Below are 15137 nucleotides of genomic sequence, written 5' to 3'. Positions count from 1 at the left end.
GTAGTTCATGCCTCGAGAAGTCCCAGCTGCTCGAGAGACTGAGTGGGAAGCTCACTTGAGCCCAGGAGGTCAAGGCTGCTGTGAGCCATGAATTGTACCACTGTATTTAAGCCTGAGTGACAGGGTGAAACCCTGTCACTGAAAAAAGAAGTACATTTATATTAGTTATAACCAAAATTGCCAGTGGTCATGGCATTCACATATATCTGAGGACTCCAGAATTGTGGGCTTAATTGACTTTGTTCCACATTTGGGTGCCTTCTGTATAGTAGCCCCTATATTGTGAATAAATCCTTCATATGTGTCATTTTCATTGTAATTACTTTTCCGTAAGTTTGAGGTTAGACAAGACCGCTTAGTAGGATTTTATATTTTTTAATTGAATTTCAGAGTCCAGGATTAATTTTAAAGTTTAATTTTCCAGAAAGAAACATTTAAATAAACCCTAAAGCATATATAGAACTCTTTTACTCTCCCCACCCTTCATCCTTGCTTACCTTTCCCAAGTTCAGACCTTTTCCCTAGATACATGCCTCCTGTCTGCTTCTTTTTAAACAGAATTTTATTCATTGTTTATCCCTGTGGCCTTTTTTGCCAACCACTTGCTCTCTCCCTACTACAAAAGACATTCAGTTTCCCATAATGGAAAGCTTCTTTTCCTGTTTCAAACAAATGCTTTGCTTGTTTGACTTGAGAATCTCTTCCTTTACTCCTTTATTGTTTCTCTCTTGCTATAAAGCCAGGTTGATCAGTGATGAAAGCACTGTTTACCCTGATTTTTTTCATTTAAGTATATGAGTACAATAAAGATATAGTACTATTTGAGTAAGTGCCAAACTGAGTATTATATACTTACAGTGCTTAGATACTTATGAGTGAGCATTTAACGTGGGTTGAAATGACTAGAGAAAATTCTGTAAAGGCCATCTGGAGTTTGAACTGGAGTTTGGACGAATGAATAGGATTTTAATAGACAGTGAAGGGCCGGGCACAGTGGCTTATGCCTGTAATCCCAGCACTTTGGGTGGCTGGGGCGGGCAGATCACGAGGTCAAGAGATCGAGACCATCCTGGCCAACATGGTGAAACCCCATCTCTACTAAAATATAAAAATTAGCTGGGCATGGTGGTACACACCTGTAGTCCCAGCTACTTGGGAGGCTGAGGCAGGAGAATTGCCTGAACCCAGGAGGTGGAGGTTGCAGTGAGTCGAGATCGCACCACTGCACTCCAGCCTGGTGCCTGGTGACAGAGCAAGACTCTGTCTCAAAAAAAAAAAAAAAGATAGTGAAGACTAGGTAAAACATTCTAGGAATGGGAAATCAGAATTAGGTAAAAACACATCGTTAAGTATGGCATGTTCATGGGATAAAAAATGTGTAGAAGGTTTCAACTAGATAAGCCTAACTGAAATTACATTTTGAAGATCTGTGAATATCTCATTGAAGAGTTGGAAAGTGATTTGGGGGAAATTAGTTATTACTTCATCATTTGAAGTACTTATTAACTTCATTCAGCACGTAAGTGCTGCAAGGTAGAGCTTGACGTAGAAAATAACCTCTCTGCCTTTGAGGAGGTGATAATTTAATTGCAGAGTTAGAGAAAGACCATGCACGTTAAAAAGTTAAATAGATGTCAGACCATATTTCCACAAAGCAAATCACCTTCTCAAAACTATTTCCTTGGAATTTAAAGCTTCATCTATACTTTGATGCCATTAAAATAAAATGTAACATTGATGATATCCAGGTTAGGGGTAACTTAAAAATTTGTAGTTTTCTGTGTAGTAAAAAAAAAAAAATTATATAATTTTTAAGAAAAGCATTTAAATAAAATATAGCAGTATTTTAAATCCAAAAATCTGCACTGGCTACTAGAAAGCTCAGTGCTAGAATGAGTCAGGCTGTAGAATAAACCCTTAAAAAAACCCCAGAGTCGGCTGGGTGTGGTGGCTTACTCTTGTAATCTCAGCACTTTGGGAAGCCTAGGCAGGCAGATCACGGGGTCAGGAGATTGAGATCATCCTGGCCAACATGGCAAAACCCTGTATTACTAAAACACACAAAAAAACTAGCCAGACGTGGTGGCGCACGCCTGTAGCACAAGCTACTGGGGAGGCTGAGGCAGGGGAAACACTTGAACCCTGGAAATGGAGGTTGCAGTGAGCCGAGATCACGCCACTACACCCCAGCAGGGTGACAGAGCAAGACTCTGTCTCAAAAAAAAAAAAAAAAAAAAAAAAAAATCCCAACAGTGTGACTGAACAAAAACACTTTTGAGGCTCCAGATGCTCCCTGACACTACACACTAATCAACAGGACCCTGGAAAAGGATAGCAAACAAGAACTTGGAGCAAATGTATTCAAGTAATGAATGTCTAGGGTTTTGAACAAACCCAAAACCCAATATAGACCATGTTAATCTCTTGCTTGCCTGATTATTGCACATCTCCCAGTTAGTTTGCCTCTTCCCCTTTAGTCTACCCTGTAAATAATGTGAAATTAATAATTAGTCGAAACTTACATAGCGTTTACTCTGTGCTATCACATATTAAGTCAATCTTCCTAAAACATGTTGTTCTTTTCAGAAATTTTCAGAGGCTTCCTCTGACCAAACCATTAAATTCCATTGCTTGGCACTCAGGAATCCCCAAAATATAGCCCTAATCTTTCTTCCCAATTATAGTTAGGGAGATAGCCATGTTACTAGAGAGCTGAAAGGGACCATCTATTACATTTTGTTTTAGGGAGCCACTGGATGCAGCCATTGTAAAAGTGACCTGCCTAGAATCCTACAGCTTTTGGGGTCAAAGGACTAGCACCCAGGTTTTGTGCCTCCCAGGCCCACACCACAGCTTTGCCACAGGCACATTTACCCACTCCGTTTACCTCCTTTATAATCCCTTCGCCTTCTCTGCCATCTAATTCAAAGCTCATCTTTCAAGGTCTAAGTCAAGCACCCCTTAAACGATAAAGGTTTTTTCCTGATTACATCACTCCACAGTGATTTCTTCACTCCTTTGAGCTAAAGCTATTTCAACTATATGGTAATAAACTACATATTGTCTCATGATGTTTCTTTTGTTGTACTGTTGCTTGTTCTTATCTAATTTGATTTTTGTGTGTGATCTTCTCCTTATTTAAAGTGTAAATTATTAAGTTCTTTTAGTTGAAAAAGTAGGACATTCACACTGGAAAAATAAGTACAAAAAGATATGCAGTGAAAAGTCTCCCTTAGATGCCAGACATTCAATCCTTCACCATAGGGACAATCACAGTTTCCAGTCTCTTATATAATCTTTTAGAAATATTCTGTGTATAGACAAGCACACATGTGAAATAGACATATCATATATCATTTTCCACATTGCCCTTTTACTTACCATTATGATTGTTGAATGATTGCACATTAACATACGAGTTCATTCATTCTTTTTAACTACTGGATATGCCATAATTTATTTAACCAGCCTCTCTAGTAAGTTACAGGTTTTGAGGAATAGTTGATATATAATAAATATGGAATGAGTAAGAATGTTTGAAATATGGTTGTATTAATTTCTCAAGTCTCATAAAGAGAAAATATAGGCTGATGTGACATGATAAATATACCGCTTGCCCTAACCTAGTATATCTGGGTGAAGGAAGAAAACAGTCTAATAGAAGTTAATTGTGAGCTCTTCAGACAGGAACAATTTAAAACCTACCAAAAAGCAGTTTGTGTTTGATTAAATGACCTATTATCCCAAATGTAGGAATTTGTATTCAGAAACATTTATTGATCACCTGCTTTGCTCAGTAAACACTGTGTTGACTGTTAGAACATATAGATGTGTAGGAACCTGACCCTGTCTTTAGGAAACTTTAATACTGGAAATGACTGGAAGGCTGTTCTGACATGCTCTGAAAGAAGTCCAAGGGATGTAGGATAAAAGCACAGGGTAGAGATATGGTAATTCTGTGTTGAGGCCTCAGATTGGAACTAGAAATAGAGAGATGTAGGTGCATGCAAATTGAGATCACATAAAGTATTATGTAATATTTGACACACATGAAAACATAACACTTATGAATCCATACTCAATCAAGAACATTACCAATACTGACGTTAACTAGGTACTTCCCTCCTGTTCATCTCCCTGTCTACCGTCTAGAGGTTTTGTCTGAGCACTTTTTATTCAGTCTCCTACTCTTCTTGAAGAGCTAGTTATATCCATGGATAGGTATATTTACCTTGGTCCTGGTGTCAGAAATGGATTAGAAGCTCCCTCTGCTGGTTTCATGTGTAAATACCAACTGGTATTTAATTGACACATAGTAATTGTACATATTTCTGGGGCACAGTGTGATAGTTTGCTGCATGTGTACATTGATATATTTTGCCCATGATCAGGGCAATTAGTGTATCTATCACCTCAAACATTTATCATTTCCTCATTCAAAATTCACTCTTCTAGTTATTTGAAAGTTAAACATAAGATATTCTTATATAGCCACAGGTATTTTTGTTTTGCCTACTCAAATATCTACAGATTTGTACCAAAGAATGTCTTTACACAGATGAGAAACAGATGAATATTGGAAAGGTTTCAAAATGTTACTGGCAACTTCAATTAAATATTAAAGTACAGTTGGGCATGGTGACTCACGCCTGTAATCCTAGCACTTTGGGAGGCCAAGGCAGGCAGATCACCTGAGGTCAGGAGTTCAAGACAGCCTGGCCAACATGGTGAAATCCTGTCTCTACTAAAAATGCAAAAATTAGCCAGATGTGGTGGCAGGCACCTGTAAGCCCAGCTACTTTGGGGCTGAGGTAGGAGAATTGCTTGAACCCAGAAAGCAGAGGTTGAAGTGAGCCGAGATTGTGCCACTGCACTCCACCCTAGATGACAAAGTGAGACTACATTTCAAATAATAATACTAATATTAAAGTATGATCTAAATTTCCAGTCTGGCTAGGTGTGGTGGCTCACACCTGTAATCCTACCACTTTGGGAGGCCAATGTGGGTGGATCACCTGAGGTCAAGAGTTTGAGACCTGTGTGGCTCACATGGCGAAACCCCATCTCTACTAAAAATACAAAAATTAGCCGGGTATGGTGGTGGGTGCCTATAGTTCCAGTTACTCAGGAGGCTGAGGCAGGAGGATCGCCTGAACCCAGGATGCGGAGGTTGCTGTGAGCTGAGATCGTACCACTACATTCCAGACCTGGCAACAGAGCAAGAATTCATCTCAAAAAAATTAAAAAATATAATACACACACACACACACACACACACACACACACACACACACACACACACACGAATTTCCCTCTGTGTATACAGCTTTGAGGTTTTGAATTGTTTTTATACCTGATGTGGTAAGAGGAAATTGGTAACCCAGAAGATGCTTTTAGAAAACAGGACCCTGGGGCTGGGTGCAGTGGCTCATGCCTGCAATCCCAGCACTCTGGGAGGCTGAGGCAGGTGGATTATGAAGTCAGGAGTTCGAGACCAGCCTGGCCAACATGGTGAAACCCCATCTTTACTAAAAATACAAAAAAAAAAAAAAAACAGCAGGGTGTGATGGCACATACCTCCCAGCTACTCAGGAGGCTGAGGCATGAGAATTGCTTGAACCTGGGAGGAAGAGGTTGCAGTGAGCCAAGAAGGAACCGCTATACTCCAGCCTGGGCCACAGACAAAGACTGCACCTCAAAAAAAAAAAAAAAAAAAAAAAAAATGGAAACAGAATTCTGCCTCTGTAACAGCTGTAGAAACTCTAGCCCAAAATAGGTGATCAAATTATTCCTTACGTGGTGAAATCAGTCTCAGTGCCTTTCTCAGCAGAACAAATGTCAAGTGCTTGCAGATTTCTGCTTAGTAAAATGACCCTTGCAGAACTGTTATCGATGAGACAGAACAGGTAAGGAGCCTGTAAGTAGACTTTGGGGATTATGTTTTTTTTTTTTTGGTTTTTTTTTTTTTTTTTTTTTTGAGACGGAGTTTCACTCTTGTTACCCAGGCTGGAGTGCAATGGCGCGATCTCGGCTCATCGCAACCTCCGCCTCCTGGGTTCAGGCAATTCTCCTGCCTCAGCCTCCTGAGTAGCTGGGATTACAGGCACGCGCCACCATGCCCAGCTAATTTTTTGTATTTTTAGTAGAGACGGGGTTTCACCATGTTGACCAGGATGGTCTCAATCTCTTGACCTCGTGATCCACGCGCCTCGGCCTCCCAAAGTGCTGGGATTACAGGCTTGAGCCACCGCGCCCGGCCGGATTATGTTTTTTGTAGTTCAGTTTTCCTCACCTTGGGCCAGTGGTATTGCCATCAGTGGAAAAAATGTAACTTGCTAGAAATGAGAAAACTTCTATATAAATATTAACACAAGTACCCTTGACTGTAAAATAGTTATCACATCTTAATCCAAAGAGAGTCATTGGCAAAATATAATTAATTCTTCATCTAATTTTTAGTGCTTACCTGGAGTAGCCAAGAAGAAGTCATGAGTCATACCTACCAAGTGCAGCTGTCCAACAGGTAACACCGACCAGAAATTTGCATTTATCCAACAAAAAATCATGTACTTCCTAGCTAACAGCTCTTTATACAGTATGTACTTACCAGGCTTCTGGAAACAAAACTAACTAGTATGGACAAAAAAAATCCAAAAGTATAAAGGAGCAGTGTTTTATATTCTTTGATATCTGAAGGTAGATCTAAGAGTGCTTTGCAAGCTTTTTCAGATAACACAGTTGACATTTAAAGGGTAACGTATGTTCTTTATCTGTAGACAGTGATTTACTACTTCTATTATCTAAGCATCTGAGGATATTAACAATTTTCTTAATGTAGAAGATAATTTGTCCATACCACTTAAAAATGAATATCTATTAATCACACATAAATAGATCTGGAAATTAGTCTAATATGAATGGATAAGCTATATTATATGTTCAGGCCAAAAAAAAAAAAAAAGCATAACACGCAGATCCTTGTATCTTTTAACCAGAGGCCTTCCAGGGGTCTGTACCCCATAGGCTGAACTCTACACAGAATTTATTTTCATGCCATTTGTTGTTTCACTGTCATATAATAACATTTTCCTGAAGCTTGGGAGACATTGATTTTTAGCTTTCCAAGCCGTCAGCTTATGACTTTTAGAATATAACAACTAGCTCTTTTTCCGGCTGGAACCATGGAGGGTGTAGAAGAGAAGAATAAGAAGGTTCCTGCTGTGCCGGAAACCCTTAAGAAAAAGCGAAGGAATTTCGCAGAGCTGAAGATTAAGCGCCTGAGAAAGAAGTTTGCCCAAAAGATGCTTCGAAAGGCAAGGAGGACGCTTATCTATGAAAAAGCGAAGCATTATCACAAGGAATATAGGCAGATGTACAGAACTGAAATTCGAATGGCAAGGATGGCAAGGAAAGCTGGCAACTTCTATGTACCTGCAGAACCCAAACTGGCGTTTGTCATCAGGATCAGAGGTATCAATGGTGTGAGCCCAAAGGTCCGAAAGGTGTTGCAGCTTCTTCGCCTTCGTCAAATCTTCAATGGAACCTTTGTGAAGCTCAACAAGGCTTCAATTAACATGCTGCGGATTGTAGAGCCATATATTGCATGGGGGTACCCAAATCTGAAGTCAGTAAATGAACTAATCTACAAACGTGGTTATGGCAAAATCAAAAAGAAGCGAATTGCTTTGACAGATAACGCTCTGATTGCTCGATCTCTTGGAAAATACGGCATCATCTGCATGGAGGATCTGATTCATGAGATCTATACTGTTGGAAAACGCTTCAAAGCAGCAAATAACTTCCTGTGGCCCTTTAAATTGTCTTCTCCACGGGGCGGAATGAAGAAAAAGACCACCCATTTTGTAGAAGGTGGAGATGCAGGCAACAGGGAGGATCAGATCAACAGGCTTATTAGAAGAATGAACTAAGGTGTCTCCCATGATTATTTTTCTAAGCTGGTCAGTTAATAAACAGTACCTGCTCTCAATTGAAATGTATTGTATTTGTGATTTCTTTTGTTGTTAGCCTTTGTCTTCCCTTCACTGTGGTGGCAAGTCCTGTGTATGATAAAATTAAGCCAAATCAACAGTCCATTACATGCAAAATCAGGGTTTGGTTTGTGTGAAGGACATCTCTTGGGTTTTTAAAAGGCTTTTCTCAGCTACTCAGGGCGCACAGCCTATGGGGCAGCCCTGCAAAAAATAAAAAATTTTTAAAAAGGCTTTTCTCTACAAAAGATCTTAGCTTTTTGTCTTTGAACTGTGCTGAGTGATTCAAAATGGGTTTATTCTAAGCCTATTTCAGAAGTATTTATACATGATTTGTAGGTAAGATAATAGAACTTTGGTTTATGGAAAAAACTGAATTTAGTTCTAGAATTCATTTCTCAGGCCTTAGCTTGTTTATAAACTACTGTGTAAATGGGTTGTTTTCCTCTTGCATCCATTTTTGTGTTCTTTTGCAATAGTTACTAATAATTGTTTCATATTGTGGTTATTATGAAGAAAGAAATGAAATTTGTGCCCGGGGATATAAATTATTTTTGAGCACATGGTGAAATTTATGAGCAAAAACTTGAAAGGTTTTGGGTATTTTATAAATAACATTCCTCAATATGTCGTGTATCAGACTAGTGAACAATGTAGAGTGTAACACAAAGTACGTACAATAAAAGTAAAAATGTTTGTGGTCCTCAAAAAAAAAAAAAAAGAATATAACAACTAGAAAAAGTGTTCTCTTTTCTCTTTCTTATTGAGACTAATGTATGATATAATTCATTCTAATCTGATTACACAATTCTGCATTCATACTTTTTAAAAGGAAGAAATTTAAGAGTTTATATATTTTTACCATTTATAAAAGAATGTATGCTTATTATAAAACTTCAAATACTGCAGGTATCTATAAAGTATTAAAAGAAATTAAAAAGCTAAGATAATTCCATCTTTCAGCAATAACCATTGTTAACAATTTAGTGTCCACATGCCAAAAAAAATTTTTTTCTACTCAGGAGGCTGAAAAGGGAGGATCACTGAAGCCCAGGAGTTTGAGACCAGCCTGGGCAACATAAGAGACCCTATCTCTAAAAAGAAAAAATTTTTTTCAATGCTTCCACAAATGTATAATAATAATAATAATAATAGATTTATGCTATTCATACTATCTTGCAACCTCATTTGTTTCCCTAATGATAAATCTCAGACATTTTTGCATATTGTACATGTAAAATCCACTTTATTCTTCTCAAAAGCTACATGGTACTATATTTGGTAGTGATTTATTTAACCAGTCCTCTTTTGATGAGTTGTTTCCGAATACGGCAGACGTGCTTATTATGTATATTTTTGCACACTTGAGCATATTACTGTAATATAAATGCCTAGAAGAGGAATTTCTAGATCAGATGTTCCCAAATCTTCTTCCTAAAAGGTTAGATCACTTTACACTCTCAATAGCAGTTATGGGAATGCCTGTTTATAGTTTTTCCAAATTAGTTATCAGTCTTTTAAGTTTTTGCCAGTTATCGATAGGCAAATTGGTATTTATTGCTTTAGTTCATGGTTAAATATCAATGGCAGTGAGCATTTTTTATGTTACTAGGCCATTTGTATTTTCTTGGAACTGCCTATCTGACATCTTAAGAAAAGTTTAAATAAACATTAGATCATCTACAGGCTTCCCTAACAATTGCTGAATAACTCTTGTTTCTGTCACAGAAACATCTAATTAATACCTTAACCAGAATGTAAAACTAAATGTGCATATTTTGTAGATTTTCTGAGATCAAGTGTTTTTATATCCTAGAGCTATGGAACTGCTAAGAGTAAAAGGTCAAAGATCCTGGTCTGTTGGACTATCAGTAGCTGACATGGTTGACAGTATTGTAAACAATAAGAAGAAAGTGCATTCTGTATCAACTTTAGCAAAGGTAATTGCTATTCTTACTCTCTCATTATATTTTAAACATAGATATTATTAATACAAAACCAGCAAAATCATTGTTCGTACTCTAACCCAGGTGTCTTCGGTGTCACCAGCTTTTAGAGTAACAGGTAGGAGAAAGCAGTTTAGTTTAAGCCGTATCCTGCTTAGCTATGAGAAGTCTGTCAGCGTGGGCAATGTAGTGAGATCTCATCTTTACAAAAACAAAAACAAAAATTCACCAGGTATATGAAAGCCACTCAGTAGGCTGAGGTGGGAGGATCTCTCGAGCCTGGGAGGTTGAGGCTGCAGTAAGCCGTGATCACGTCACCGTACTCCAGCATGGATAACACAGCAAAACCCTGTCTCCAAAAATAAAATCTTGGCCAGGTGCAATGGCTCATGCCTGTAATCCCAGCACTTTGGGAGGCTGAGGCAGGCAGATCACTTGAGGTCAGGAGTTTGAGACCAGCCTGGCTAACATGGTGAAACTCCGTCTCTATTAAAAATACAAAAATTAGCCGGGTGTATTGGCGTGTGCCTATAATCCCAGCTACTTAGGAGGCTGAGGCAGGAGGCAGAGATTGCAGTGAGCCAAGATCTCAGGACTGCACTCCAGCCTACATAATGAGACTTGTTCTCAAAAACAAACAAAAAAGGTCTGGACTTCTATCAGGTTGCCCTCTCACCCTCATGTAATTTTTGGCAACCCCCAAATAGTGTTTATATATCCGTAAATTTCTTCTGATTGTCATTTATCATCTCAGCCAGCCAGGTCACCCCAGACTTATGTGCCAGAAAGACAGATATTACATATTCTCACTCATGAAGGAGCTTTAAAAAAAAAAAGTTGAGGCCGGGCGTGGTGGCTCAAGCCTGTAATCCCAGCACTGTGGGAGGCCGAGGCGGGTGGATCACGAGGTCAAGAGATCGAGACCATCCTGGCCAACATGGTGAAACCCCGTCTCTACTAAAAATACAAAAAATTAGCTGGGCATGGTGGCACATGCCTGTAATCCCAGCTACTCAGGAGGCTGGGGCAGGAGAATTGCCTGAACCCGGGAGGCGGAGGTTGCGGTGAGCCGAGATCGCGCCATTGCACTCCAGCCTGGGTAACAAGAGTGAAACCCCGTCTCAAAAAAAAAAAAAAAAAAAAAAAAAAAGTTGATTTCATGGAGGTAGGGAGTAGAATGTTTGTTAACCAGAGGCTGGGGTTGGGAGATAGAATGAAAAGCGGTTGGTTAATGGGTATAAAAATAGATAGATGGAATAAATTCTAGTTTTCAATAGCATAGTAGGGTGAGTGTGATTATTAATAATTTATTGTATTTTTTTTTTCTTTTTTGAGATGGAGTCTCGCTCTGTCACCAGGCTGGAGTGCAGTGGCATGATCTCGGCTCACTGCAACCTCTGTCTCCTGGGTTCAAGCTATTCTCCTGCCTCAGCCTCCCAAGTAGCTGGGACTAGAGGCGCACGCCACCATGCCTAGCTAATTTTTGTATTTTTAGTAGAAACAAGGTTTCACCATGTTGGCCAGGATGGTCTCGATCTGCTGACCTCGTGATTCGCCCACCTTGGCCTCCCAAAGTGCTGGGATTACAGGCATGAGCCACCTCATCTGGCCTTATTGTACATTTCACAATAGCTAGAAGAGGCCAGGTGTCAGTGGCTCACGCCTGTAATCCCAGCACTTTGGGAAGCCAAGGGGGAGGACCGCTTAAGCTTAGGAGTTCAAGACCAGCTTGAGCAATATAGAGAAACCTCATCTCAAAAAAGAAAAGAAAAAATAGCTAGAAGAGACCATTTGGAATGTTTTCAATACAAATAAATGATAAATGTTTGAAGTGATAGATAGCCCAATTACCCTGATTTGATCATTACACATTGTATGCATACATCAAAATATCACATGTATGCCATAAATACACACCATGATGGTACCAGTAATTTTTTTTAAAAGAAGCTATTGTAATTTGACTGTGCCTAGAGATCATCCCATGCCCCTCCAGGAAATCCATTCTTAACTATCTTTTTACTTTTATATTGCAGGGGGGCTAGCTTACTTCTCTACAAAGGGGGTATCTGATCAAGTTGCTTCCATCTCTCAAAAATTATCTGAAATGATAACTTGAGTTTATAAAATCAGTGTGCAATTAATTGTGGGGTCTGGACTTCTAAAAATTAAAAATAAAAATAAACCAAAACAAATGAACAAAAAATTTTTTTTAAGTCCAACTTGTATCACTTTGTCCTAGAACTAAGAAAGCATGCATTTTTGTATTACCTTCTTTGCAGTGATTTAGTTCTTTTTTTTTTTTTTTTTTTTGAGACAGAGTTTCGCTCTTGTTACCCAGGCTGGAGTGCAATGGCGCAATCTCGGCTCACCGCAACCTCCGCCTCCTAGGTTCAGGCAATTCTCCTGCCTCAGCCTCCTGAGTAGCTGGGATTACAGGCACGCACCACCATGCCCAGCTAATTTTTTGTATTTTTAGTAGAGACGGGGTTTCACCATGTTGACCAGGATGGTCTCGATCTCTTGACCTCGTGATCCACGCGCCTCGGCCTCCCAAAGTGCTGGGATTACAGGCTTGAGCCACCGCGCCCGGCCTGCAGTGATTTAGTTCTATTATAATCCCTATTTTTCTCATTTCAGGGATATTATGATATAAATAGTGAAGTGTTTTTAAGTTTGCCTTGCATCCTGGGAACGAGTGGAGTATCTGAAATCAAAACTACATTGAAAGAAGATACAGTTACTGAGAAACTCCAAAGCAGTGCATCCTCAATCCATGGTCTCCAACAACAGTTAAAACTTTGATTCTCAAATGCAATTTGAGAGGCTGGACTTCCACCTGAAAGGAAAAGTCATTTAATTTTACCTATATATTTATAGGTTTGAGAATTTCTGTATCCTGCTACTTATCCTTACAAACAGCTTGGTTAAAGTAGAGGGTTTCTTGTTTAGCTTTGTGATTTAAATCTTTAAGGAGTTAGATAAGGAAGGGAAAAATTAATTTTATTTGGCATTCTTGAGATGTCTATTCTGTTCTTTAAATCTATAGCAGGGGTAAACATTCATCTCCAGTGTGCATCATTTTAGTTCATATATCCCAAACTGAAAGCACAATTCACACTTTGGGACTATTTTATAAGTAATACATCTTTAAAAGTAAGTCGCCCTTTGACTTTTATGATTAAAAAAAACTTTATTATATAAAGTTCAAGGCCCAGTATGTATTTACAAAATCTGTGTCAGGTGTACATCCTGTGTATCACAGGATCCACAGCTTAAGTTACTAATGTTTCTTGTGTAAAATGCTGTCGGTAGTAATGGTAAAGCATTATATTTCCCTTCTTCAAATTCATTAGCTACTAAAAAATGGAAAAGAATTTTATATGCACTTTAAAATAGTAAAAGGGGGCCGGGTGCAGTAGCTTATGCCTGTAATCCCAGCACTTTGGAAGGCCGAAGTGGGTGGATCACCTGAGGTCGAGTTCAAGACCAGCCTGACCAACATGGAGAAACTCCATCTCTACTAAAAATACAAAATTAGCTGTGTGTGGTGGCACATGCCTGTAATCCCAGCTACAAGGGAGACTGAAGCAGAATCACTTGAACCCAGAAGGCAGAGGTTGCAGTGAGCCAAGATCATGCCATTGCATCCAGCCTGGGCAACAAGAGTGAAAATAAATAAATAAATGAAAAATAAAATCATAAAAGGGAAAGTGAATTTTTAAAATACATGCATTAAAGTTATACTTTAATTTCCAGTGGGACTTCCTTTATGAAATTTTCCATAACTTCTTCCTGGAATATATAAGATCTCCAACATCTCATAAACTAATTGTGATATTAGTAGAACCATAGCCAAATGTGAATTTTTAGTGGAAACAGATTATGAATGAAAGCCAAGCAGCTTGCTTTAAAGCCATAATATGAGATTTTCATTAAAAACATTGATCATAATAGGGAGAGGTCAAATGGATTCTCGCCATTATTTGTTCTGAGCAAATCCTTTAACCTCTCCTGATGACACAGTTCAGAGTACACACACTTTGGTGATGGATCAAGAGCAGTATTTTCTTATGTGAAAGATAGCTCATTATTACTGTTATGACATATACCTAATAGTAACACTTAACATCAACACTTCGTACATACCAGGCAGTGTGATAAGCACTTCATTATTTTACTGAATCCTCACAACATCCCACCAGAGTAGGGACTATTACCATCATCATTTTATAAAAGGAAATTGAGATTTAGTGCTCAAAAAGTCCATGGCTATTAAGGGGCACTTATCCATATAACCTCTACTTTTTCCAGGCACTAAAAGGGGGGAAATGCTTAACAGCCAAAATAGTTATCAAAAGACCCTAAAGTTGGGGTCCTATATACCATGAAAGGATTACTTTCATTCTCATGTAAGGCTTGCTTTTTTAAAAAACAAACATAGTTTTTAGGAAGACTGAATCCCTGGATTCCCAGATTTCCTCAGCAAATTGCAGAGGGGTTTATGCACTGAGGTAGTTATTTATTTATTTAGTCATTCAGCTAGTATTTATTAGGAACCTGCTGTACACCAGCCATTAATGGTGAATAGGCCTGGTCTACCTACCAGCCCTCATGGTCTATACAATTTAGTATGGAATATATAGTAATAAAATCTCACATAAATGTACAATTACAAGTGTAATAAGTATTGTGAAGAATTCCAAGGTGCTTTGACAGCATATAGCAAGGCTGGGTGCAGTGTCTCATGCCTGTAATCCTAGCACTTTGGGAGGCCGAGGTGGGAGGACTGCTTGAGCCCAGGAGTCAGAGACCAGCCTGGGTAACATAGTGACACTGTGTCTCTAATAAAATTTTTAAAAATTAGCCAGGTGTGGTCATAAGCCCCTGTAGTTTCAGCTATTCAGGAGGCTGAGACAGGAGGCTGAGAACTTCAGCCCAGAAGTTCAAGATTCCAGTGAGCTATGATATGCCCCTGGACTGCACTCTAGGCAACAGAGTAAGACCCTGTCTCTTAAAAAAAATAAATAAATAAAGCAAGCATATAATAGGTGAATCCAGATGGAGATAGGAGGGTTTATAAGGGCAGACACATCCTAGGTAAAGAGGAAATTGGTAAACTAATGCTGTTTTAGTGTAATAAGGAATACTTAGAATGATGAACTTTAGTCATTAAAAAAAGGTGAAATTATATTCAGTATCC

At 38.8% G+C, this 15137-nt stretch overlaps 1 protein-coding gene and 1 pseudogene across 12 annotated transcripts in view; both read left to right on the top strand.

Annotated features, from left to right (window-relative positions):
• The window catches only part of UEVLD (UEV and lactate/malate dehyrogenase domains), a 58015-nt gene extending 44861 nt beyond the window's left edge, over positions 1-13154 (top strand). For 9 of the 11 annotated variants that reach the window (XM_032240939.1, XM_032240946.1, XM_032240936.1 and 6 more), the window contains 3 exons: positions 6460-6523; positions 9805-9928; positions 12575-13154. In XM_032240939.1, coding sequence (XP_032096830.1) covers positions 6460-6523; positions 9805-9928; positions 12575-12739 — 353 coding nt within the window. In that variant the 3' untranslated portion in view covers positions 12740-13154. The remainder of the gene's footprint in view (positions 1-6459; positions 6524-9804; positions 9929-12574) is intronic. The other 2 variants (XM_032240944.1, XM_032240940.1) reach the window with 1 other exon arrangement.
• Positions 7155-7993, top strand: LOC116525211 (annotated as a pseudogene). The gene has a single exon (XR_004257620.1). The product of XR_004257620.1 is annotated as a 60S ribosomal protein L7 pseudogene (transcript).
• Positions 13155-15137: the final 1983 nt, after the last annotated feature.

The sequence above is a fragment of the Sapajus apella genome, unplaced genomic scaffold (assembly GCF_009761245.1).
Source record: "Sapajus apella isolate SASKATOON/1434 unplaced genomic scaffold, GSC_monkey_1.0 scaffold47, whole genome shotgun sequence".
Lineage (NCBI taxonomy): Eukaryota > Metazoa > Chordata > Mammalia > Primates > Cebidae > Sapajus > Sapajus apella.
This window is presented reverse-complemented; position numbering and strand designations above follow the sequence as displayed.